At 64.7% G+C, this 21705-nt stretch overlaps 1 protein-coding gene across 12 annotated transcripts in view; it reads right to left on the bottom strand.

Moving 5' to 3' along the window:
* Nucleotides 1-21705, bottom strand: part of TTLL10 (tubulin tyrosine ligase like 10) — a 56112-nt gene that overhangs the window by 7262 nt on the left and 27145 nt on the right. Inside the window, exons 1-12 of one of the 12 annotated variants that reach the window (XM_059138178.1) lie at nucleotides 17890-18183; nucleotides 14673-14784; nucleotides 8471-8536; nucleotides 6526-6929; nucleotides 5830-5910; nucleotides 5618-5753; nucleotides 5374-5492; nucleotides 5079-5208; nucleotides 3783-3868; nucleotides 3324-3495; nucleotides 2262-2433; nucleotides 1578-1718 (exon numbers count right to left, since the gene is read on the bottom strand). In XM_059138178.1, coding sequence (XP_058994161.1) covers nucleotides 1578-1718; nucleotides 2262-2433; nucleotides 3324-3495; nucleotides 3783-3868; nucleotides 5079-5208; nucleotides 5374-5492; nucleotides 5618-5753; nucleotides 5830-5910; nucleotides 6526-6844 — 1356 coding nt within the window. In that variant the 5' untranslated portion in view covers nucleotides 6845-6929; nucleotides 8471-8536; nucleotides 14673-14784; nucleotides 17890-18183. Of the gene's footprint in view, nucleotides 1-1577; nucleotides 1719-2261; nucleotides 3023-3323; nucleotides 3496-3782; nucleotides 3869-5078; nucleotides 5209-5373; nucleotides 5493-5617; nucleotides 5754-5829; nucleotides 5930-6111; nucleotides 6236-6525; nucleotides 6930-8470; nucleotides 8537-8876; nucleotides 10714-12064; nucleotides 13288-14672; nucleotides 14785-17889; nucleotides 18184-21705 lie in introns of those variants that run through there. The other 11 variants (XM_059138175.1, XM_059138176.1, XM_059138181.1 and 8 more) reach the window with 11 other exon arrangements.

Below are 21705 nucleotides of genomic sequence, written 5' to 3'. Positions count from 1 at the left end.
CACATCGATGGAAGGGAATGGATAGAAATTCTAGAGAAGGGGCGCCTGGGTGGCTCAGTGGGTTTAAAGCCTCTGCCTTCGGCTCAGGTCATGATCTCAGGGTCCTGGGATCAAGCCCCGCATTGGACTCTCTGCTCCGCGGGGAGCCTGCTTCCTTCTCTCTCTGCCTGCCTCTGCCTCCTTGTGATCTCTGTCTGTCAGATAAATAAATAAAATCTTAAAAAAAAAAAAAGAAGAAATTCTAGAGAAACCCAGACCTACCTGACCAGTTGAGTGCCAGCAGTGTGCCAAGAACAGTGTCCTTGACCACGGCGCCAAGAAAGCGGGACATCCACACACAGAAGAATGAGGGCGGACCCCTCCCACCATACACAAAGACTAACTCCAAAGGGAGCAGTGGCCTCGCTGTAAGAGCCAAGATGATAAAACTGAGAAGAAAACCCAGGTACAAATCTCTGTGACTTTGGATTTGGAGCTGGATCCTTAGATATGACGCTGAAGGCATGAGTAACAAAGACAAAATAGATGAATCGGATTCCCTCAAAATCAAGGACATTATCGAAGAAGTGAAAAGACGATTCACAGAACGGGGGAAAACACGCGCAAGTCACGATATTTGAGAAGGGTCTAGTATCCAGAACACGCAAAAACCTCTTAGACCCACACATGGCCAATCAGCGCGTGAGAGGATGCCCGACTTATTCATCATTAAGGAAATGTAAATCAAAACCACAATGAGATACCACTTCACACCCACTGGATGACTTAAAAAAAAAAAGAAAGAAAAGAAAGAAAGAAAAGGAACAAGTGTTTGTGAGAATATGGAGAAATTGGGTCCTTCTGCATTGCTGGTGCGAGTGCGGAATGTTGCAGCCCCTGTGGAGCACAGTGGGCAGTTCCTCAACAAGTTCAAGGTACGTTACCGCACGACCCACACGGCATTCCGACTGCACACCTGAGAGACTGAAAATGTGTTCGTGCAAAACCTTGTGTATGAATATTCACAGCAGCATTACTCATAACAGACGAAAAGTGGGAATAACCCACACCCATTGGTGACAAATGTTTATCCAAAGAAACTGTGTAACCCTACAGTGAGATTTTACTGAGTCACAGAGAGGAATGAGGGATGCCACATGCAGGAAAGGCCATCGTGTAGGATTCCATTATTACGAAATGTTCAGAATAGGGTAATCTGTGGGGACAGGCATGGTCACCAAGAGCTGGGGGACGTGATGAGGAGTGACTGTTGATGGGTGTGGCTGTTTCTGTGTGAAGAACCAGGTGGTGATCCTTGCACACCTTGATGAATCAACTAAACCCCCTGAACTGTACACCCTAGAGTAGTGAATCCGTGGGAGGTGAACCATTAAAGAGAGAGGGAGGGGTAACTAGCCCCCCCAACGGCCAGCAGCCCCACGCACCACTCAGATGCACAGGCACGGGACACACACTGCAGCGCAGACACATTCCCCAGGAACGTGTGAGCGCCTTGCGCCCAGCGCCCCCCACCACTGTGAGGGGTCTTGACCCTTAGCCCCCGCCCCCCGGGCTGGTGTCGGGAGGGGCACACAGACCGTGAAGGTGGTGAAGACCCAGTCTCTGGGGAGCCCCTTGGTCTTCCTGAACTTGTCGTTGATGTGGCGGTTGAGCCGGTCCATGCTCCACACCGTGTCCTCCTTGAGCAGCACGTACAGGGGGCTCTTCTTCTGCATGAACTGGGGGCAGGGCAGCACCTGCAGACCACCACTCCGGAACACCCGAGGCTCTGCCTCCGCTGAGGGCCCCGCACAGAGCCCCCCACCGCTACCCCAGCTACCCGGCAAGCCCTGCCGAGACCCTCTCCACCGTCAAGTGTCCCCCAGATGCTCGTGGAAGGTCCCCACGCAGACCCTGTCACAGAGACCTCTGCACACAGGGTCTCTCCACGGAGGTTCTCCTGGAGACCCTCCCCACGGATTTCCCACCCGCCGGCCAGCCGTGGTCCCGCCCCTATCAGGCTCCGCCTCTGCCCATCACCCTTGACCCTCCACCCTTCCCCTCCGAGGCCACGCGCCCACCTTGACCTCCCCAGGTCCAGCCCCACCCTAATCGTCCCCAGGGCTGCGCTCCATCTGTGAACCCATCTCCCCAGAGCGGGGCTGGCGTCCAGTGGCCTCTCCCCATCAAAGCGAGTCCACAGCTGAACTCCCTTCTGTGTGCTGAGCAGTGATCTTGTGCCAAGGCTGCAGAGGGGGCCCTCATCCGTGGGGTCCCCTTACCTGGTTGGTCAGGTGGCCACTGAGGTCGCTGGAATGGGGGTCATACAGGCTGAGGGTGAGGCGGGCGTAGCCGTGGCCAAAGAAGACCATGTAGGGCATGGCGCAGGCGATGAGCAGGTAGGCACGCACATCGAACTTCTTCCCATCAAGCAGCAGTGGGTTCTGGATGTACCTGGGGACACATGGGGGCTGAGGGCATGGCCAGCCTAGTCTGTGTCCCCTGGTCCCCTCCTGGGCCCAGACCAGTTCCTCAGCACCACTTGTCCCAGGTGTCTGTGGGCTCTCTCTTCTGCAGGGACACTTCTGAGCCTGGCTCCAACCCTCAGCCTACATACGTGTCTGGGGTGCCCCGCCCCCCCCATGCAGCCCCCCCGGGGGGGGCAGTTTTCACTAGGCTCCCTGAGCGTGGGAGCAGATTGGGCCCCTGTGGGCAGGGAGGACTTCCTGGAGGAGGGAGGGCCGACACTGGGCCTGCAAGGGTGGATGGTGGGAGGAGGCGTCCCGAGAGGACCGAATGGTCGGTCTCAAGACGCCAGGGCCGAAGGGGGGCGCAGACTGCAGCTGTGGCAGAGTCCCACTGACGTGGGGAGCCCCAAAGGGACCTTTGGGAGGCCAGACTGCTGCTCCTCCACCTCCCGCTGTGAGGCTGAGGGTCTGGATCGCGTCCAGAGGCAGAGGGAGCCAGGGAGGGGTGGTCAGCTCTGCTCCAGGCCTGAAGGCTGGGGCTGGCTGCGCTGGGGACGGGAGACTGGCTGGCCTTCCTGCAGGACAGGACAGAGGGGCAGTGCCCAGGCTGGGGAACGAACCGACCAAGGCTTCCCGGTCTCTACCCCCATGTGCAGGAGCCTCTGTGGGTGGGGTTGGGGTGGAGGGCATCTCCTCTGCAGCCCGGACAATCTGTGACCACCCCACCTCTGCCAGCTACACAGGGGCCCAGCTGAGGGCACCACAGCTTTCCATGACCGAGGACTCCTCTATGGGCCCTGGGAGCCCCACCAGCTCTCCCAGGCGCCAGCGGGGCCCACGGCCAGCCCCAGCCCCACCGTGAACTATGCCCAACACCTCTGCACGACTCGCGCCTGAGGCGCCCTGAACGGCATCTTGCGGTAGATGGGGTCGTCCTCGATGCTCTGGGTCTTGACTTGCAGGGCAGCGACTTCCTCCTGGTTCCTGAGCAGGAAGATGCCTTTGCCCTGGTTGCAGGCACTGGGCTTGCAGATCCAGATGTGATTTCCTGTAGGAAGAGCCCCGAACTTCGGGCTAGCCCCGGCCGCCCCGACCACGCCCAGTCAGGCCTGGCCACGCCCCGGAGTGGCCACGCCCACGCCGCAACCGCCCGGCCATGGTCCCGCCCCTTACCAGGCTCCGCCTCCACAAGGCCCAGCCGTGACCCTCCACCCATCGCCCACCGGGCTCCACCCCGTCACCCCTCCATGGCCACGCCCCCCTAAGCGTGCCGGGCCCGTGGTCCCTCCCTGAACCCCTCTCCCAGAGCGGGCCGGGCGTCCAGTGGCCTCTCACCGTCAAAGACAGTGAAGAAAGCCTCTCTCTCGTCCCTGATGTCCAGACGGTATGTCTCTGGGAAAAACTCTTCCATTTTCAGGACCCTGGGGGAGCAGGGGGGTGGGGAGGACACAGGGAGGGCTGCCCCCTCCCCCCAGGCTAGGCCCGCGCGCCTTCCTAGGGGACTGACCTGGGGGCAGCTGGAGGACAGTGCCCACTGGAAAGCTGGTTGCCTCTGTCCCCCAGCACCAGCTGTTCCTTCTGAACCTTCTGTCCCCTTGCCAGGAGCACTGTTTTCTGGGTCCTCGCACACCTGGCTTCTCTGCAGGCTGCGTCCCCCATGCCCTGCTCCCTCTCCCACCGCACCACTGCACGCCAGCGGTTCTGAGCTGTGTCCCCAGGCATGCAGTGAGTGGTCGGTACGGGTCCCTGGACACCCCGGCCTAGTCTACCCGTCTTCCCCTGGCTGGGGGCTGCTCTCCAACCCTCTTTGTCCACCACCAGGCCTTCGGTGGTGGCTCCTTCCAGCTGCAGAGGCCTCCTGGGCTGGGCCACGGGAGCTCCTCAAGGGCAGATGCTGTGCCCTCTCTCGATCTGTACCCCAGAGGGAGGGCCTGGCCTGAGCGGCCGCCCAGTGGTGTGCGGAGAACGATGGTGGGTTTGGAGCAGAGAAGAGGCGGGATGTGGATCGGTGTGTGGTTGGATGAATGGATTTTGGGTGGAAGCAGGTGCGTGGGCAGGGGGCTCCGCACAGAGACCCGCTGGAAGGGAGTGGGTTAGAGTTGCTGACACGGGTCGGGTCGGGGTGGAAGGCTGGACATGCGGCTGTATGTGCGGGGGATGTCCCGGCTGAGTGGGTGGGCTGCCTGCCTGGGTGGGGTGGCGGATGGTGCGCAGCTGGTGGGGCAGGCGGGCAGGTGAGGGGGGTGGGCTGAGGGGCTCAGGCTGCTGCGCAGCTGCAGGAGGGAGCAGATGGACAGCGGTGTGGGGGGTCGGGGGACCGGGGTGTGGGGGTGCGCGGCGGTGGGCGTGTGTAGATCACGGGTGGGTCCCTGAGGGTAGGTGGACGGCGTGGGTGACGCGGCGGGGGCGCATGGATGTGGGTGGACAGACGGAATGTGGAGTGGATGCGCTCCAGGGAGGGGGATCGGGACCCGCAACGGACACGCTGGGTGGGCGGGAGGGGGACCTGGAGGAGGGGACGAGGGCAGCGGGCGGGAGGGGGCATGTGGGCGGCGTCCTGCTCCCCTGAAGCACACACAGCGGTGCCTGGGTTGACGGCGGGTGCCCGGGGCGGGGGTGGGGTGGGCTTACTTGGCCTGGGCACACAGCGGGGTCTTGTGGGCCGTCTTCACAGCCCTGGCGTACTCCCTCAGGGCGCTGAGCAGCCCGATCTTGGTGGTGAGGAGCTTGTTGTTGGGAATCTGGTACAGTAGCTGCTCACCTGGGAGGGGCAGAGTCCTGGCTGGCACATGGGGCTGGGGGCCAGGGCTGCCCAGACCGCCGTAGCCACCCAGAGCGGAGGCCTGGGGCATCATGCCACCCCTGGCTCTGGACCGGGAGGCTCTCGCAGGCTGCAGGCCAGAGGCGGGGGGCCCTCCCCTGCTACCTTCTCGGAAGCTATAGTAGTTGTCTCTGCACTTGACCTCACACCACTTCAGCTTGTAGTCCTCACGCCGGCTGTCCTGGATACGCTGCCAGCCCTTGCCCTTGCAATAGGAGCTGATTCTGCGGGGGACGCAGGGGCAGGGGTGACCCTGGGGGCCTTGGGGACCCAGGAGTGGGTGGGCACATGGGTGCAGGGGGACGTGGAGGCGGCAGGCAGCAGGGCCAAGCTTGAGCCCCCCACTCACATGGAGGCCCCATTGTTCCCTCCGATATAGAAGTAGGGCCCCTGCCCGCTGCTGTGTGGCTGCTTCTCCCCGTCCAGCAGGTGCTTTTCCAGGAGAGCTGCCTGAGGCCTGACGCTGTCAGTGTCGTTGGAGAGGTCTGTGGGCAGGCAGGGGGTCAGAGGCTCTGCCCTGGCCGGGGCCTTTCCTGTCCCTTGGCCCCGCCCCACGCGCACCTGCACCTTGTTCCAGCCGGCTTAGCACGCGCAGAAGCTGCTCCTCTTGGTTGCTCCCCATTGGTCTCTCATGGGCCCAGCCTGTGAACAGGGTGGGGGTCTGAGGGGGGAAGGGGAGGTGTCCATCCTGAATCTGGCAGGCCCTGGGCTGTTCCCTCAGCCGCCTGGGCCCGTCGCAGCCCAGGCTGAGTCCTGACCGGCGGGCCTGAACCTATCTTGGGCAAGAGGGGAGAGTCATCACCATTTAGGGCCAGACTTGGAGCGGGCAGGGTCCCTGCTTACCGACAGGGCAGGGGCTCCGTGCAGAGGAGGGCTAGGGTGTGAAGCTGGAGCTGGGGGGAGGCATGTGCAGGGATGTCCCCAGGAGAGTGGGGGTCACAATGTCTATCGTGATGTCATGGGTGACCTGTATCAGGCAGGGGAGACAGCGCCAGGGCTGTCCTGCGTTCTGGGACAGGCAGGGGCAGTGCCCAGACTGTGGAGAGCAGCTGTGTCCCCTCTCCGAGCCTGTTCAGACCCGGCTCTCTGTCCTCTGCACTGTTCCACTGGCCCGAACCCCACACCCTAGGCACGGCCTTCTCCTGGCCTCTCTCCTAGGGAGCCGGCCCATGGGAATGCCTTCCTCGGGGTGGGACGCCTTCCCCAGGGAGGCGCTGGCCTGGGCTGAGAGTAGAGCAGTCCCAGGGCTGCATTCACCTGGCACCCGGGTGTGGCTCCCCCGGAGCCTGGCAGTCCTGGACCGCTTGCTTCTCTTGCCACTCATGTGGGTCCGGCTGGGTCGTCCCCGACGGTGGAGGAAGTGGGGGTGGCTGCGGGCTGTGGGTGCAGGAGCGCCAGGGTGGGGGCACCTCTGGAAAGACACCACCCCCAGCCCTCTGTGGGCCCTCTGGGCAGCCCATGGTCCTAGCCCCAGGGAGGGGCGCCTCCTGGGATCCTGGGCTTGGGCTTCTGCTTGCGGCTGGCTCCTGTCTCTGTGGTGACCGTGGGGCCTGGAGCCCTGTGGACTCAGGGCCATCTGCGCATCCTGTTTATCCCCGGCGAGGCCTTCCCTGCGGGGACCGTCTGTCTGGCATTACCATGCTTGGCCTTGGTGGTGCCGGCTGTAAGGAGGGTCGCCGTCAGGTCTCTGGGGACTGGAGGGGCCCCCTGGCCCCAAGCGGGTGCCTCCTCGGAGTTGAGGGTGGCACTGTGACAGGGGCTCGGCAGGAAGGTGTCTGGCAACGTCCCCTCTGCTGCTCCGGACCCCGCCCCAAGGATTGTGTCTCCTTTGGAGCATCCTTTCCCATATGGTCCACTTGGGAACACTTCAGGGAGTTCTAGCCATACTTGGAGGGGTCGTTCCCAATCTGGGAGCCGCTTGGGAGGTGAGGACTTTCTAGAGGGCTGGGAAAGGCAAGCGGCCGGCACACCGTGCAGCTGGCAGGACAGAGGAAGACAAACCAGGTGTTGGCAGATTACTTTTCCAGAGAGGACAGTTACTTTGCAGACAAACCGGCTGGTCACCCAAGAAACGCTTTCGTCCCCCCTTAAGCCAGAGGAGGAATAAACTGGGTAGCCGTCAGCATGAGTATGGGAGCTGGGCCGGTGGCCCGGGCAGGGCCGAGGGTGGGCAGAGTGTGGACCACCCAGGGGCCCTCACCCACACCCTGGCCCACCCAGAATGGGAGGGTTCCTGTCCGGGCATGGCCGGGGGATACCAGCCTGCAGGAGACAGGGAGAGGGCCTGCCTGTGCACGCGTCGGCTGGAAGACCCCGGTCCCCTCCCGCTAGGTTCCCAGTCCCAGGAGTCCTGCTGCGGTATGGACCGCCCCCAGGGTCCAGACCCTCAGAACCATTCCTCTGACTCTTGAGTGGCCCCGAGGTCACCGCCCCCACCCCCCAGGGGTGAGTGAGATCCCCCCCACAGATGCGCACCGACAGACACCGGCACACATGCGCACAAGAAGTAGAAGAGGGGAGAGAGGAAGCCAGGCCCTAGAAGGTGCTGGCTTGAGACTAGGAGACTGGTCGCTCCTGAGAGCAGGTGGGCTGCGGTCAGAGCAAGGGGACGCGGAGGACAGGGCCACAGGGCCGGCGGAGTTCGGAGACACGGTGCAGGGAGGACCTGGAGTTCCGCGGGCAGCTGCGGGGCCCTGGCGTGGGGAGGCCCGAGCCCCGAGAGCAGAGGGGCTGGTCAGGGTGCAGCCCAGCTAGTCCCTCTGTGCCTCAGTTTCTTTGCCTGTAACGCGAGGAGGCAGGAGCAGCATAAAGAGAATTAAATAAGGCATGAGCTCCCGCTTCTTGTCATTCAAGTAACAAAAATTAAGGGGAAAATAAAGGGCCCTGAGTGTGCCTGCGGGTGGTGGCTGGCTGACCGGCAGGAGGGGCGTGTGGCGGGGTTCAGGCCCCAGGGCCCTGGCCACCTTCTGCTCTGGCGCCCACGCGTTTCGGAGCTCCTCTGAGGGACGGAATTCTAACACAGAAACACAGCTTTCTGCTTACAGATGTTCACGGCGCGCGCTCATCGCGGGGGTCACGGGATGGGCGCCCCTGACCATGAGGGACGGCCCCCAGACCTTCCAGAACGGCTGTGGAAACGGAGACAGCATGGCCAGGGCAGGGGACACTCAAGTTTACAGTAAATTCTGAATAAACTTTTTACCTGGTTGGGTAAAAAGACCGGCAGGAACTGGTACCCCAGGCTGGTGAGAGGAAGACCCAGGTGAACCTGAAGAAAGTGTCCAAGAGGAGGAGATGTTGGCGCCCCGCCGTGCGCCTTCCCCCAGAACACACGCTTGTCGTCTTGCGGTGCTGAGGAGATGCTGACATTGCTCGATGGGCCGGGGGCCCCCGGCGCGGGTGGGGCCGTCTCGGAGGGTGCCCTCTGGGGGATGGGTCCGGGAGACAGACCTCGTCCGGGGCAAAGGGGCTTTCCAGAGGAGCCGCCACCCCCAGGAGGCGCATCCCTCTTGGCCTGGCCTGGGGGTCTATGACCCGCATGCTGTGCGCGGCGGATGTGGACCCTCCACAGAGGGAGCTCATCTCAGCCACGATGCCCCTTTCCTGACCCTCCTCCGTCTCCCTTCAGCTCCTGGCGGAGTCCCGACAGAACGCACAGGGTCCCTGGTGTCCAGGTTGGGGCGGAGGCACAGGATGGCGGCCACAGCCCTCACGTCCAGCGAGGACTCGCGCTGGCGGCCTGCCTGTCCCTCGTACCTGCCCGGCAAGGTGGTGTGAGCCCTCTGCCAGGGAAACAACAGTGGTGGCCTGGCAACCGTCTCTGGGCAACAGCGGCCCAGCGGCCATGGCCGGAGATCAGGAGGGGCAGGAGGCCAGGCTCCTTGGGGAGCTGGGAAGAGGGGCTGGGGCTCGTGCTGGAGCAGGGGACCCATGCACAGTCCCCACCTGGGCCTTGTGTCCTCTACTGGATTATCCCTGAGTCTTCTGAAGACCCCCAACCCATGCCAAGACCCTAGGACCTGACCCTACCTCAGATTTCACATCTCCTAAGCCTGATCTGCTCTAGTTCAACTCCCTGTGCCACAGCCTCTCCTGTGGCATCGCCGTCCGGTCCCACGGCCTTGCTGCCCTCCAGAGTCTTGAGGGGGTCTCTTACTGGGGTGCCTTAATTTGCTTCTTGTTGGGCTGGACGGTGGCCCCCAAATGAACCCATGTCCGAAGCCGCAGAAGCTGCAGGTGCGACCTTACTTGGAGATTGATTAAGGATCTTGAGATGAGATCCTCCTGGATTATCTGGGGGGGCCCTAAATCCAGCGACCAGCGTCCTCCCGTGAGGGAGCAGAGAGAGGAGACCGCGAGAAGCCCTGTGAGGACAGGGCCAAGTGGTCACCAGCCCAGGGACGCCTAGAGCCACTGGGGGCCGCAAGAGGCGGGAGGTTCCCTCCCCTGGAGACTCGGGAGTGCCCCCCCAGCCCCCACCTGGGCTTCTGTCTTCTGGCCTCCTGGACTGAGAGAGAGGACGTTTCTGTCGCTTCAAGCCCGGGCCTGATTGTTGTTACGGGGGCCCTGGGGGACTGACGTAGCCCATAAGTCACTCCTCCTTTTGAGTGCCCTGTGGGTGACTTCACCATGGGGAGGCCTTCCTGACCCCACACAGAGGCTGACCAACTCCCAGGCTCCTCGCCTGCCTGTGCCAGTGCTGGGAGCTTCAGGGGTCGGTCTTGCTGGACTGTGGTCTCTGACTCTCTGCCCTGAGGTGGCCATGGTCAGCCTGGAGGGCAGAGAGCTCCTCTAGCCAAGCCTTGGATGAGCGACGGGCTGGTGACTGCCCGCCTACCCGCCCCCCTCCGGCCCGGGCTTGCTGGGGCAGCAGCCAGTGTCGGGGGGTGGGGCCCCTGATCTTCTCCTTGGCCTGAGCACAGGGCCCCCAATCCTGTCTTCCCTCAGGAACGCGTGCTCCCCTCCCCATATCCCGTCTGGGGGCCCAGAATCTGGAGGCGCCCAGGCTCCACTCTGGGTCCCTGTGGGTTCTGGGGAGGCGGCCCCGGCCTGGGCTGACACAAGAGCTCAAGCTCCGAAACGCTGCCTCGTAACCTGTCCGACTGGACGGTGTGGTGCCGCCCCAGCCTTTCCCACGGTGGAAATGGCCTGCGGCCGGGCGCGTCCCTGCGCATCGGCAGCCCGGGGAGGAGCAGGGGAGTCATTAACCTGCCGGGGGGCAGGTGGGCTGTGGAGGGCCTCCGAGCGGGGGTGTGCTGGGGCCGGGGCCGTGAGGGAAAGGCCCAGCACCCCTCCCGTGGCTTGGGGCCTTTGCTGAGACTGGGCCGTGCTGCCTAGACACGGAACCAGGACGTCCTGCCGTCCCGACGGCTCGCAGCCCCTGGCCTCTGCCGCCTCTGCTTGGCTCTGGCGGGTGTCCCATGGTCCCCACTTGGTTGTCTCCCCCCAGAGGCCTTCCTGGGCCACCCTTGCCCCCTCCTCCCCCACCAACCCCCACGATCTCGGCTGCTCTGGCCTTCCCCACACGGCAGCTCTCTTGGCTCACGCGTTCTGCTCCTCCTATCACCACCTGCGCTCCTGCCAGGGACGGTCCTCTCCCCGGGGTCCGGCACGGGGCGAGTTTGCAGGAGGGGCTCAGGAGAGACTCGGTAATGGAGGACGGAAGGTGGGGAGGAGCCCCCAGAGCCCCAGACGCCCCCTTCTCCCCGACACAGGCGGTAGAGCGCCTGCGCAGAGGCAGACCCTAGGACCCACTTGGAATTCACAGGGAAGGAAGTGGGCTCTAGGGGGCAGCCCCGAGGCTGAAGGTGGGATCAGCCTCCAGAAGTCCGGTTTGGGGACAGCCTGAGATAGAGGACATCTGCGTGAGGTAGAGGAGAGGGGAGCAGCAGGGCGGGGGCCCGAGGGCAGCCCACGATTAAGGGCTTCCTGACCCTTAGTCCCCATGGCGATGGTCTGGCACCTGGAGGGCCCTCCCTGACGGACTGCCTAAGCCCTGGAGATGGGCCTGTGGGGAAGGGGGCCCTGAGGCCCACGGAGGGGAAGCAAAGGCGGCCTGCACTCCCCCCACCCCTCCCCCTGAGCTTTCTGCTCTAGGCTGAGGGTGGGGTCTCACCTATGATGGGGTCCTGGTGCTGCCTGGGTCGGGGAGAGAGTGGCCCAGGGAGGTTTCTGGGTGCACTGCTGGCCATGCCTGGGTAGGAGGTTTGGGGGTACGGGCGTGTAGGGGTGAGGGATGAGGTCGCTTTCCTGGAGAGGGTCCTAGGTGGGGCTGGGGGGGGCGGTTTCCGCAGTCCCTGGGCTTTCTTTTGGCTCCATGGCAGGGCCAACAGCATGGTGTCCGCCTCAACTGCTTGCTGACCCTCTGTGCCTGCCAGCCCCTCCCAGCCATGCCCCTGCGAGGAACAGAAGCCCCCGAGGCACCTCTCACCCTTTATTGCGCAGATCGTCCATTAGGGCCGAGACAGGTCATGGGGGCTGGGGAGGTCCTGGAGTGGACACAACTCACGGGCCCAGGACACATGGGCCACCCCCTCCCCCTGGTGTCCCTCCAGGGACTCCTGGTCTGGCGGTGGTCAGGCCATGGATGGACGGCATTACCAGACAGTATTAGACAACAGAACCCAGATCTAACCGTGCCTGGTAAGACGTCCATCGGCAGGCGACGGTGCAGGCGGCCCCAGGTTGGGGGCCTCCTAGGACAGGGGGCACAGCCCGTCCTGCAGCTCGCTGAGGAAGTGGGGAGATCCCTGCAGGACCCTCGACCCTCCTGAGTCTGCAGGGTGGCCCCTCTCACCTGGTGTTGGCCCGTGGCCGCTCTGAGGAGGGCTCTGCTGCAGACCCTAACCCGGCCCACAGCTTCCAGGCGCCTGTGCTGTGGGTGTACCTGGGGAGTGGGCCGTCTGGTTTCCCTGCACTTGACCCTGACTGTGTTCACCCGGGCACCCTTGCCAGTCTCCTGAATGGCTCTTGGCTGGTTAATGAGTAACAGGGAGTCCAGGGACAGACGCCCCCCCCCCCCACCAAGAGGCCAGCTGGGACCCAGGGCAGGGTGGGGTTCCGGGGGGCCCAGAAGGGCCACCCCTGTGCAGGTCAGCTGGGCAGGTCTGGCTTCATCCTGGCTTCAGATCAAAAAGATAAAACAAAGGGCCATCCTGGCTTCACCGATTTTGGACAATGTTCCCATTCTTAACCGCGACACTGTGGGGGCTGGAGTGGGGAGAGGGAGACTCTGTCCTCACTGGGACACAGCACAGAATGTCTACTGCACTCGCCTGTGGGTTCGGGCCGGGGCACCCAGACACACCCTGTCCTTCCTGCGTCCCTGGTTGACCAGTGGAGTGAGTTCTCCTTTGTAGAGTAAGAGTCCTGGTGTGAGAAGAGGGGCCACTGCCCATGGCTGGCCCCACTGGACTGGGGTGTCTAAGGGCAGGGCCAGTTCCCAAAGGACCAGCCAGGGTGCCTGGGACAGCCACGGTGGGCGTGTGAGGGTGGGTGGTGGACAGGAGGGCCTGAAAAGGGATGGTGGAGCTGCCTGCTGCTCCACACCAGCCAGGAAACGCACCTCCCCACGTGGTGCTGAGCAGGGCAAGACATCCGTGCCTGCCCTCAGAGTCTGGCCACAGCAGACACTTTGGAGCCAAGCAGGTGGGGCTGGGGTGTGCGCTGGGGGGTGTGGGCCAGGCCCCCAGGATGGTGTCGATGGCCAGGACAGGACTGGTGGCCCTCTTCGGCCTAGTGTCCTAATCCTGATGGCCTCTCCTGGGGATCAGAGCACCCTGAGAACTTAGCTCGGGAGGGAACCAGGGGCCCTCAGCCTGGGCTTGGTGAGACAGCAGAGGGGCGCCCCCCTGCTGGTGGGGGCCCCCCGGATGGGTTGGGCTGCAGAGCCGAGACAGGCCGTCTGCCAATCCCTAAGCCAGCCCTGGGCCCTGGCCCGTCTTTGGAGTCCAGGAGTTCAGGACTGTGTGTCCTCGGGCCACTTCCTGACAGGCAGGCGGTGGGTCACCTTTGAACATCGTTACCAGACAGTGTTAGAGTCAAGCCAAGAAATCCAGCACTGTCCGGTAAGATGCCCACAGAGGCCCAGGTGCAGCTCGGCCCGAGGACAGGGACAGACACCTGGTGCCCACCCCGGGCAGGCGGGTCCAGTGGAAGTGAGTGAGGCTCTTCCCTGCTCTCCCCGAGCGAGGACACCTGCGGTTGAAGACCCAGGACCGAGGCTGGAGATGCTGCCAGTCTGCAAGGGGGCCCGCCCACCCCGGGGCCACCTGGAGGCCCAGGCTGGGCCTGACCACCGCCGGCCGGGCCTTTGCCCTCCAGAACCCTTCTCGTCACCTGCTCAGCCCACACCTGCCAAGTGTGGTGGCAGCACCTGCTTGGGTGCTGTGGGCAGGGCCCAGATACCTGAGTGTCCTAATCCTGGATCAGTCTGGGGAGGGGGCTGCTCAGTGCGGCTGCAAGACGGCTTCCATTCTGGGGGGCTGAGAAGGGGTACATCTGGGCCTGGGGGGAGGGGTCCCATTTCTGCCCTAGAGCCCCCCCTGGCAGGATGGGCTGCTGCTGCGGGTATCTGCACGGGGCCTGTGTGGGAAAGGAGGGGCCGGGGCCGGGTTGGGGGAGGGCGGCCCCCTCGCTGCACATGGGGCCCCGCCGTCATCATTACCAGGCAGTATTAGAGACCTGACACCATCCAATGCTGCCCAGTAAGATGGCGACGGCCACCCCCAGTTGGGTCTGGGGGCCGCCCAGCTGGGGACCCTGCGGCGGTGATCAGCAACCTGGTGGAGAACCGTGTCCTCTCAGTGCACAGGGGTGGGGAGGGGTCCGCGAGGGGCAGAGCCTCAGCTCTAGGGGCCCAGCCTGGAGAAGGCTGGACTGCGGCACCAGGGTGCCCCCCAAAGGCCAGGACCAGAAGGAGGCCTCCTGCCCAGCCAGCACTGGCCGGCTCTGTGGGGCCATCAGCTCGGGGCCTGGGGTGGACGCCCAAGGAGGGCCAGGATGTCCTGCCCACAGGAGGCAAGGACAGAGTGGGATCCTCCCTCTGGGTGGTCCCAGGGAGAGGCCTGGACATGTGGCCCTGCCCCCTCGGGGCCAGGCTGCATGTGCATGTGAGTGTGCCCAAGACCAGAAGGGCTGCCCAGGCCGGACAATGAGCCTCTGTCTCCCGGACGCCGCCCCAATGGCTCTCTCCAGCCCAGCCCCGTCCTGCCCTTGTCAAGGGCGTGGAAGGGTGTCGGGACATGGATGGAGTGGGACGTGGCTCTCTGGGCAGGACCGCTCTGGGAGACCTCCTCAGCCCGGCCCCCCAAACCTCCCACCCCACCAAGCCCAGGACCGCTCCGGGAGACCTCCTCAGCCCGGCCCCCCCAAACCTCCCACCCCACCAAGCCCAGGCCCTCTACCTCGCTCACCAGCCAGGTCTCAGATAGGTCTGTCTGCCCGCCCCTTGGCTCCGTGGCCCTTGGGTGCTGGCCGCTGCTGGCCGTGAGGTCCGAGGGTGAGCCGGTGCTGGGCCTGGAGGGGGTGTGAGAGGGCAGCCCTGTCCTGCCTGGACCCGGCAGTCGCTCCTGCCCCAGAGCACCAAACGCAGGGGGCCACCCAGCTCCCCCACCCTTGCCCGACTCCCCCACGCCTGTGGGGGCCAAGCAGGTCCTTGGACTTCAGAGCGGGGTCAAGGGAGTCGGTGGCCCTGTGCCCACACGTGGGGCCTGCATGGAGCCGAGCGACCCAGGCTCCTGTCCTTGGGAGATGGAGGGGCCCAGCCGCCGTCTCATCTCTTCTCGGCCACACATGACCCCTGGACCTGGGGAATGGGCCAGGGCAGCTCCTCAAGCCTTCCGGCACCTTCTACCCACAGATGCTGTAGGGAGAGGGTGTGGGCCCCGTGCCGATTCCCCCCCAGGCCACCCGGCTGACCGCAACAAAGGCTATGTCCATTTGTCTGGCCAAGTCTGGGTTCACCAGGTTCTGTAGCTTGTCCTCAGGAATGGCCGACGTTTCTCAGAGGACCTGACCCTAACTTAGGCCCAGCGTAGGGGGCCAGGGGAGATGCCTGTCCATCATCTGGGAAGGAGGCTTCACAGGAGCCTGGACCCCCCAGGTAGCTGTGTCCAGGCTCAAAGGGCAGCTCCCACAGTCGTCACCACCTCCTGACCCTCCTGGCTCTGTAGCTCACCCTTCAAGGTCTGTCCCACAAGCCCTGTAGAATCAGAGTGCTTTAGGAACGCAATCCCACTTCTCTGAGCTCAGTGAAGCTGCCTCACCCTTTCTTTCTGAGCTGAGTTAAAGTTCAGCTCTGCTCTCAGCTGCCAGGCCATGGGGGAGGCAGCCGGGGCCTGCTGCCTGGTGTCTCTCCCTGTAGCCAGCCCGCCGTGCATAGACTGGCCTCCCACTGTGTGGCCTCTGGAGCCCGAGCCCGGTGTCCCTAGTGTCCTTGGCCACTGAGGGCCAGCCCTACTTCAGAAGCTCCAAAGGCCCTGGAGACCCGGCAGGCGTGAGCCGGCCTGACGGGGAGCCGGGACCCCCCGGCTGTGTGCCCCCCTCCCTTGCCGGCCCTTCCCTCCGAAGAGGAAGAGGTGCGGGGTCAGACACACGGACAGACGCGTGGACAGAGCCAGGGCCGACAGTGCGCAGCACACAGTGCTCTCCCTCCTAAGTTCCAGGACAGAATCCCACCCTCTTCCTGAACTCAGAACAGGGCCTCGGCCCTGAGGGCCGCCCAGCGTGGGGTCAGGGCGCCCAGGGCAGTGAGGAGGAGTGGCCGGGTTCCGGGGTTGATAGGAAGAGTGAAAATCTGGTGCTTTCCTCGGCCTGTTGTCGGCGGGGTGGGAGGCCGGCCTCACGGGGACGGCCGGACTGGGGTCTGGTTAATCATCACCTTCCCAAGCAGGCTCCTCTTGGGAAGAATGGAGGAGCGGGTCGAGAGGCCCAGAACAGCACCTCCAGGCTCCTGCGCAGGCACGGGCGGGGTGGGGAACGCGATCCCAGCGCGAACTTGCCGGCTAACCTGCCTGGCGGGCCTTAATCAATGTTGAGGCCGCGGAGAACAAAGCGTTGAAACCCAAGCCTCGCAGCACCGCGGGACCCACCAGCCCGGCCCAGAGGCTGCGGGCGGGGCGGCGGCGGAGGCCTGGCCTGTCCGCACGCAGGGCACCTCCCGGGCCCCCGCGGAGGCCGGGCCGCCATTTCCCCCACAAGGCGGGCACAGCCTCTCGGCCCTTCCTTGGGGTGTGCCCGCCCCTGAGAACCAGCCGGACTCCTCGGGAGGTGGGGGATCTCGGCTCTCGGGTTCACCAGGGACATTGTTGCGCGCTGGTTTTGCAGAGAGGGTATTTGCAAGATGACCAAAATGTCGGAACATGGGCCGTGGCCGTGTCCCTGCTGTGCAGCTGTGGGCACTTCCGTAAGCGGGACACCCCGTGCTCATTTTGGCCAATTTGATCTGCCGCCAGTCACTCTGACCTGCAGGCGCTTCATCTGGGCTACTAGAAGAAAGCCAAACCAAACCAAACCAACCTATTTTTTCAAATGTTCTGCCTAAAAAGGCCTGAAATGCTCCCACTGGATTCGTTAAAATATGGGATCCCTGTGCCCTGAAGGTCGTGGTCAGTGCGAGCAGCGACTCTGTTTTGTGCTGCAGAGCGAGTTTGCTTCAATTCACAGCAACGTAGTCCCCGCCCAAACGTAGGGCTGCCTGAAGCCGCGGGGTTCGGGGAGAAAGCTGCCCGTGGGCAGCCATGTGGCAAGTTCATGGCCAGCAGTGCACGGCCGGGCTGTGCGGGCCACACTGGCCAGGATGCAGAGTGCGCGTGCCGTGGTCACCCCTTCCGAGCGGCCTGCGACCTGACCGAGAGCCGCGGGGCGGTGGGGGGTGGGCGGGCGGCCTACACCTCCTGCAAGGAGGTTCCGGCTTTGTTGGCGTCTTGGACACAGGCGGGTGAGGGGGAGCCCGAATCCAGGCCAGCCCGAATCCAGGCCAGCCCGGCTTCGGGCCCACGCTCCCACCGTCCCCACAGCCGCTTCTCGGGGGGCCGAGCCCTTGCCTTCCAGGGCAAACTCCGGAAACCCAGCACCCGGGCCGCGGGCGCTTCCCCGCACCCAGCTCTGAGGGAGCAGGGTACCCCAGGAGCCGCACGTCAGGGGCCGATGGGGGAGGTTTCCAGAAGTTGCTGCTGCCAGGCAAGGGAAGGCGGGGTCCCTCGCAGCTACTGACCCCGAGTTGGGCCCCCGGGGGTGGCCTGGAAGACGCCCGCGGCCTGGCTGCTCCTGCCTGCCGACCCTCAGCGGCCCCGGCCGGCCCCGGCACCCAGCACCCTCGGCCTGCGGGACCCCGTCCTCTGAGGGCGAGGACCCCCAGCCCGCGTCGGAGCCCCCGTGCCGCTGTCGCTCTGTCCTCTCTGGGCAGCCCCTCCGGGGACTCTCCCCGCACAGCGGCCTGCTCAGCCCCTCCGCCTCCCGCGCGTACCTGCCCAGACAGGTTCCGCGCCTGCAGGAGGAGGGCGGGAAGCCACTCCGACCCCAGCCCGGAGGCCGGACTGTGCAGCGCTGACCCCGCACCCAGGACCCCCCAGGCCTCAGAACAGACGTCAGAGAAGCTTTGGCACCAGTTGCCCCAAATACCTGTCAGCCCGCGGTGAGCAGCCCGGTGCCCGGGTTTCGCCTCCGCCCCACCTGCCCCCAACCAAGATCCGAATTTGGAGCCGCGTGGAGGCCAGCGAGGGCTGCTGCCTCCTGGAAGACACCACTTCCTGCCCCCTCGGCTGAGTCTCCTCACAAAGGAAGGCCTGAAGCTCCCACGCGAGCCAGTGGGCAGCGGGCCTGGTCCTTCAGGCAAGTGTGGAGATGGCAGGTGAACAATGGAGGCCCGGCGGGTCCTTGTGCAGCAGTGAGGGGCAGGGCAGGGAAGAGACGGTGGCCCTGGGCTCGCCTTACATGTAGGGCCTCACCCCGCCCCATGCAGGTGCCTGCTCACGGCCGACCAATCTCTGCTCCTGGCCTCCAACAGGTGTGTCCCCCGGGCTCCCATAGGCCAGGAGGGAGGCAGCGACGTGACGCAGGGCGGGCGGCAGGCCCCGCACACATTCCTGCCCCCGCCTCGCCCAGCTTGCCCGCCGCGCCCGCCGGCTGCTGCCGGGGCCCAGCTCGAACAAAAACCAGGGAGGAAAGCTTCTGCAGAGGCTGCCGTGGACCGTGCAAGCCAGCAGCTGGAACAGTCAGGCCGGCACCGCCTTGCCAACGAGGAGGGGGCCGGGTCACACCCTGCGCCCTCCGCCCTGCCCTAGGCCAGGCCCCAGCAGTGCCCCCTGCCCCCTGGGGCTGAGGTTCCCGTTGGCAGAGAGCCGGGCCTGGACCAGCTCTCCGCTCCTGCCCCTGGCCCCCAGCCGTGGCAGCCATGGAGGGTCTCCTCTGCCCCAGTCTGTCAGACTCTCTCCCTTGTGGGCCCCCAGTCACACCCCTAGGGCAGGAGGCCTCCAACAGGGCGGGCCTGTCACAGGGACTCACACACGGTGGGGACGGGAAGGGGGGCACAGGCTGCCTGGAAGAAGGGCCCTCCTGCAGGGTAGGGGCTGGTCTGGGGGCCGAGGCCATGGCCACCCCTGGAACACCCCCATTGTGGAATTGCTGAGCTAAGGGACACAAGACAGCACACTGGGGTTTGGAAGGATCTGGGAGCCGTGGCCGCAGGGTGAGGAGGAACAGGGCCCCAGTCCAGACTGGGGAAGTGACTTGGGGACACTCCTGGTGGAAGGTCCCCTAATGAAACACAGCTACGCTGGTAATTAGTGCCACCAGCAGAGATCCCAAAGGGCCCAACTGTTTTCCACTGTAAACTCCCAGTGACAAGGGCCTGTCCCCCTGGGCTGCTGGCTCTGGTTTGCTCCACCCCAGGACCCTGGCTGTGTGGAGCTGCATCTTTCCGTCCAGAGCCTGGTCTTCAGGCCCAAGCTTGTCCTCTAGGGGTGGATGTGGCCAGAAGAGGCAGTGGCTGCCATGGAGGGCCCCCTGAGGGCAGCACCACTCCAGGGGGCACTGTCCCTTTGATGCCACCCTGTTGCCTCCTCTCCCCACTGCACAGGGGGTTCCAGAGGAGGGCACAGCACCCCCTACCCTCTGCCCAGGAGTCCCTGTGGGCCTGATCACTGGGGTCCTGGTGGAGGACCCTGAAACCCTTTGGATAGGGCTCTGAGTCCACTCCCCAGCCCAGCACAGCCTGGCCTCCTGCCCCAAAGGGCTGTGCTGGGGCTGGGGCTCCTCCTGCCGCTTCAGAAGGGGCAGCCGGGAGTTGGTCTGGTTTCCCTGGCCCCCAGCAGAGCATCTGGAAACCAGTCCTTGGGGTGTCAGTGACCTCTGACCCTCCAAACTTCCAGCCTCCAGCCGCTGGGGCATGCTGACGAGGGTGACTCACCGGGCACACGCCCCCTCAGGATTGTCAGGACACGCACCCACTCCTGATGCTCACTCAAGGTGTCCGTGTTGGTGTGGGGTTGGGTTCTGGATGCACTTGGTCAGTGGTACCCGTGTTTAGGGGAGACTGACGCATTGCTCACTCACAAAGCCAGAGGTGTTGGCCTTCGGATGGGGGCAGACGCTTGCTGCTGACCTGCGTCTCGGGCGCACTCCCTGTCCTCTGCTCGTGCCAGACTCCAGGAGCACGAGGGGTGTCTGGAGGGGCCCTGGCCAGTGTTCCCCGAGCCCCAAGCGCCGGGATGTAGGGGGAGGGTCCCCACTGAGTTCTGGTGTCTGGAACGGCCAGGGAAGGAGCCTGGGCCAAGGTCGGGGACAGGGACAGCCACCAGCTGGGAAGAGGGCGCCCGGAGTGCGGCAGAAGTGAGCCTCCACCGAGTGGCAGGCCCAGGCGGTGGCTGCCTTTTGCCTCTCCAGCTACTGCGGCGGAGCCTGGCCAGGCCTGACTGCTCCCACACTCCCGTCGGCTGGGCCGGGGGTCCCTGCCCCCTTCCCACCCATTCTGATGCTCACACACACTCAGAAACACCTGGATCCCGGCGAGCTCGGACTCAAACCACCACTCAGGTTTCTGCAGGAGGCTGGACAAGGAGCCAGACGGTGCTCTGACCGGCCCTCGACCTCGTGTGTGCGCCTCTCCCACTCCGGGCGAGGGCGACGCGAACTCACTGTCCTGTTGACAGGCGACCCCCATGGGCCAACGCGGGGCTGCTGAGGGACGCTCTCAGTCCAGGAGCCCAAAGGCCAGGAGGCAGCTGAGCTGCGCGGAGTGGAGGCTCCTCCCTCCCCTGAGCTGCCGCGGGGGCCGAGGCGCGAGCGCCAGGCCTCCGTAGGTTCTGCTGCCGGACCAGGGGGCCCCTGGCTGACGCAGTCTATGGTGACTGTCTCCGGGGCCCATCACTGAAGAGGAAGGTTCTGGTTGGGCTGAGCACCTGCTCGCGGACCCTGCCCTGCCTGCTCACTCCCTTCCTTGTGCTGTTCTGCTTGAGTCCCGAAGAGAGTAAAAATGACCCAAAGTCAGACTGTGGGACCCAAACTGTCTGCCCTTTTGTGCTGGCAAAGGGGGGCCCACAAGCCCACTCTGTGTCCCTTGGCTTCAGACAAATGGTCAGTTGGGACGTCCCCTTTGCCGTTATGGTTGTCGCAGGCAGCCGAGGCCCATTCTTGGTGCCGCAGGATCCCAGCTCCTGCCCTGTGCAGGGGCGCCTGGAGGGGTCTCTCTGGGAGGGGGGACAGCACACCCCTGCCTCTCAAGGGTATATGTGGGCAGGCGGGGCTGGGCCCGGAGCTTCTGGCCTCCTACAGGGGAGAACCATGGGGACCATGCCAGCTGGTGCGAACCAGGTGTCCAAGCCCTGAATGATCAGCCTGGGGCCACTCCACACAGCACATCAGGCCCATGTTGTCCTGGCCTGGGGGGAGGCAGCCGCACTGGTGCTAGGATCATTGGAGACACCAGTGGCCACCAGACAAGAGTTCCAGCCCGGCCCCTGCTGGGTGTAGATGTTGCCACGGCAGCGTGAGTGCGGTGGGACAGGAGAGCCAGGGACAGGGTCCTGCGAGGGTGCTGGAGGCCACCCCCATGCTTGGGGACACAGGCTGGTGGCAGAGCTGGCCTGAGGGGGCCCCGTCTCCAGCCTTCCAGACCTGGCTGCTGCCAGCGCCTGCCTGGGTGGGGCAGACAGGACAAAGGGCCATTGGGCTGTGGCTCCTGGCAACTTCCTGCCTGGCAGCCAGCCACAGAGGGCCTCAGGCTCTCCGCACCCCTATGGCCCAGCTTTGGCCTGGAAACTAGGCTGACGGGGAGGTCCCGCCTCTGTGCCGGGGGACTGCCATCCCACAAGGACTGTGCTGGGGCAAGGGGAGGGCGATGGAACCTCTAGAGCCTTGGACTCAGGAGACAGGGGGGCTCTCCGAGCATTTAGCAAGCTTTGGGCTCCAAGATGCCTGCGTGGGGCCCTCCATTTCTGG

This window comes from Mustela lutreola, chromosome 10 (genome assembly GCF_030435805.1).
Source record: "Mustela lutreola isolate mMusLut2 chromosome 10, mMusLut2.pri, whole genome shotgun sequence".
Classification (NCBI taxonomy): domain Eukaryota; kingdom Metazoa; phylum Chordata; class Mammalia; order Carnivora; family Mustelidae; genus Mustela; species Mustela lutreola.
The sequence above is the reverse complement of the archived record's forward strand: the minus strand, read 5'-3'. Positions and strand labels throughout refer to the sequence as shown.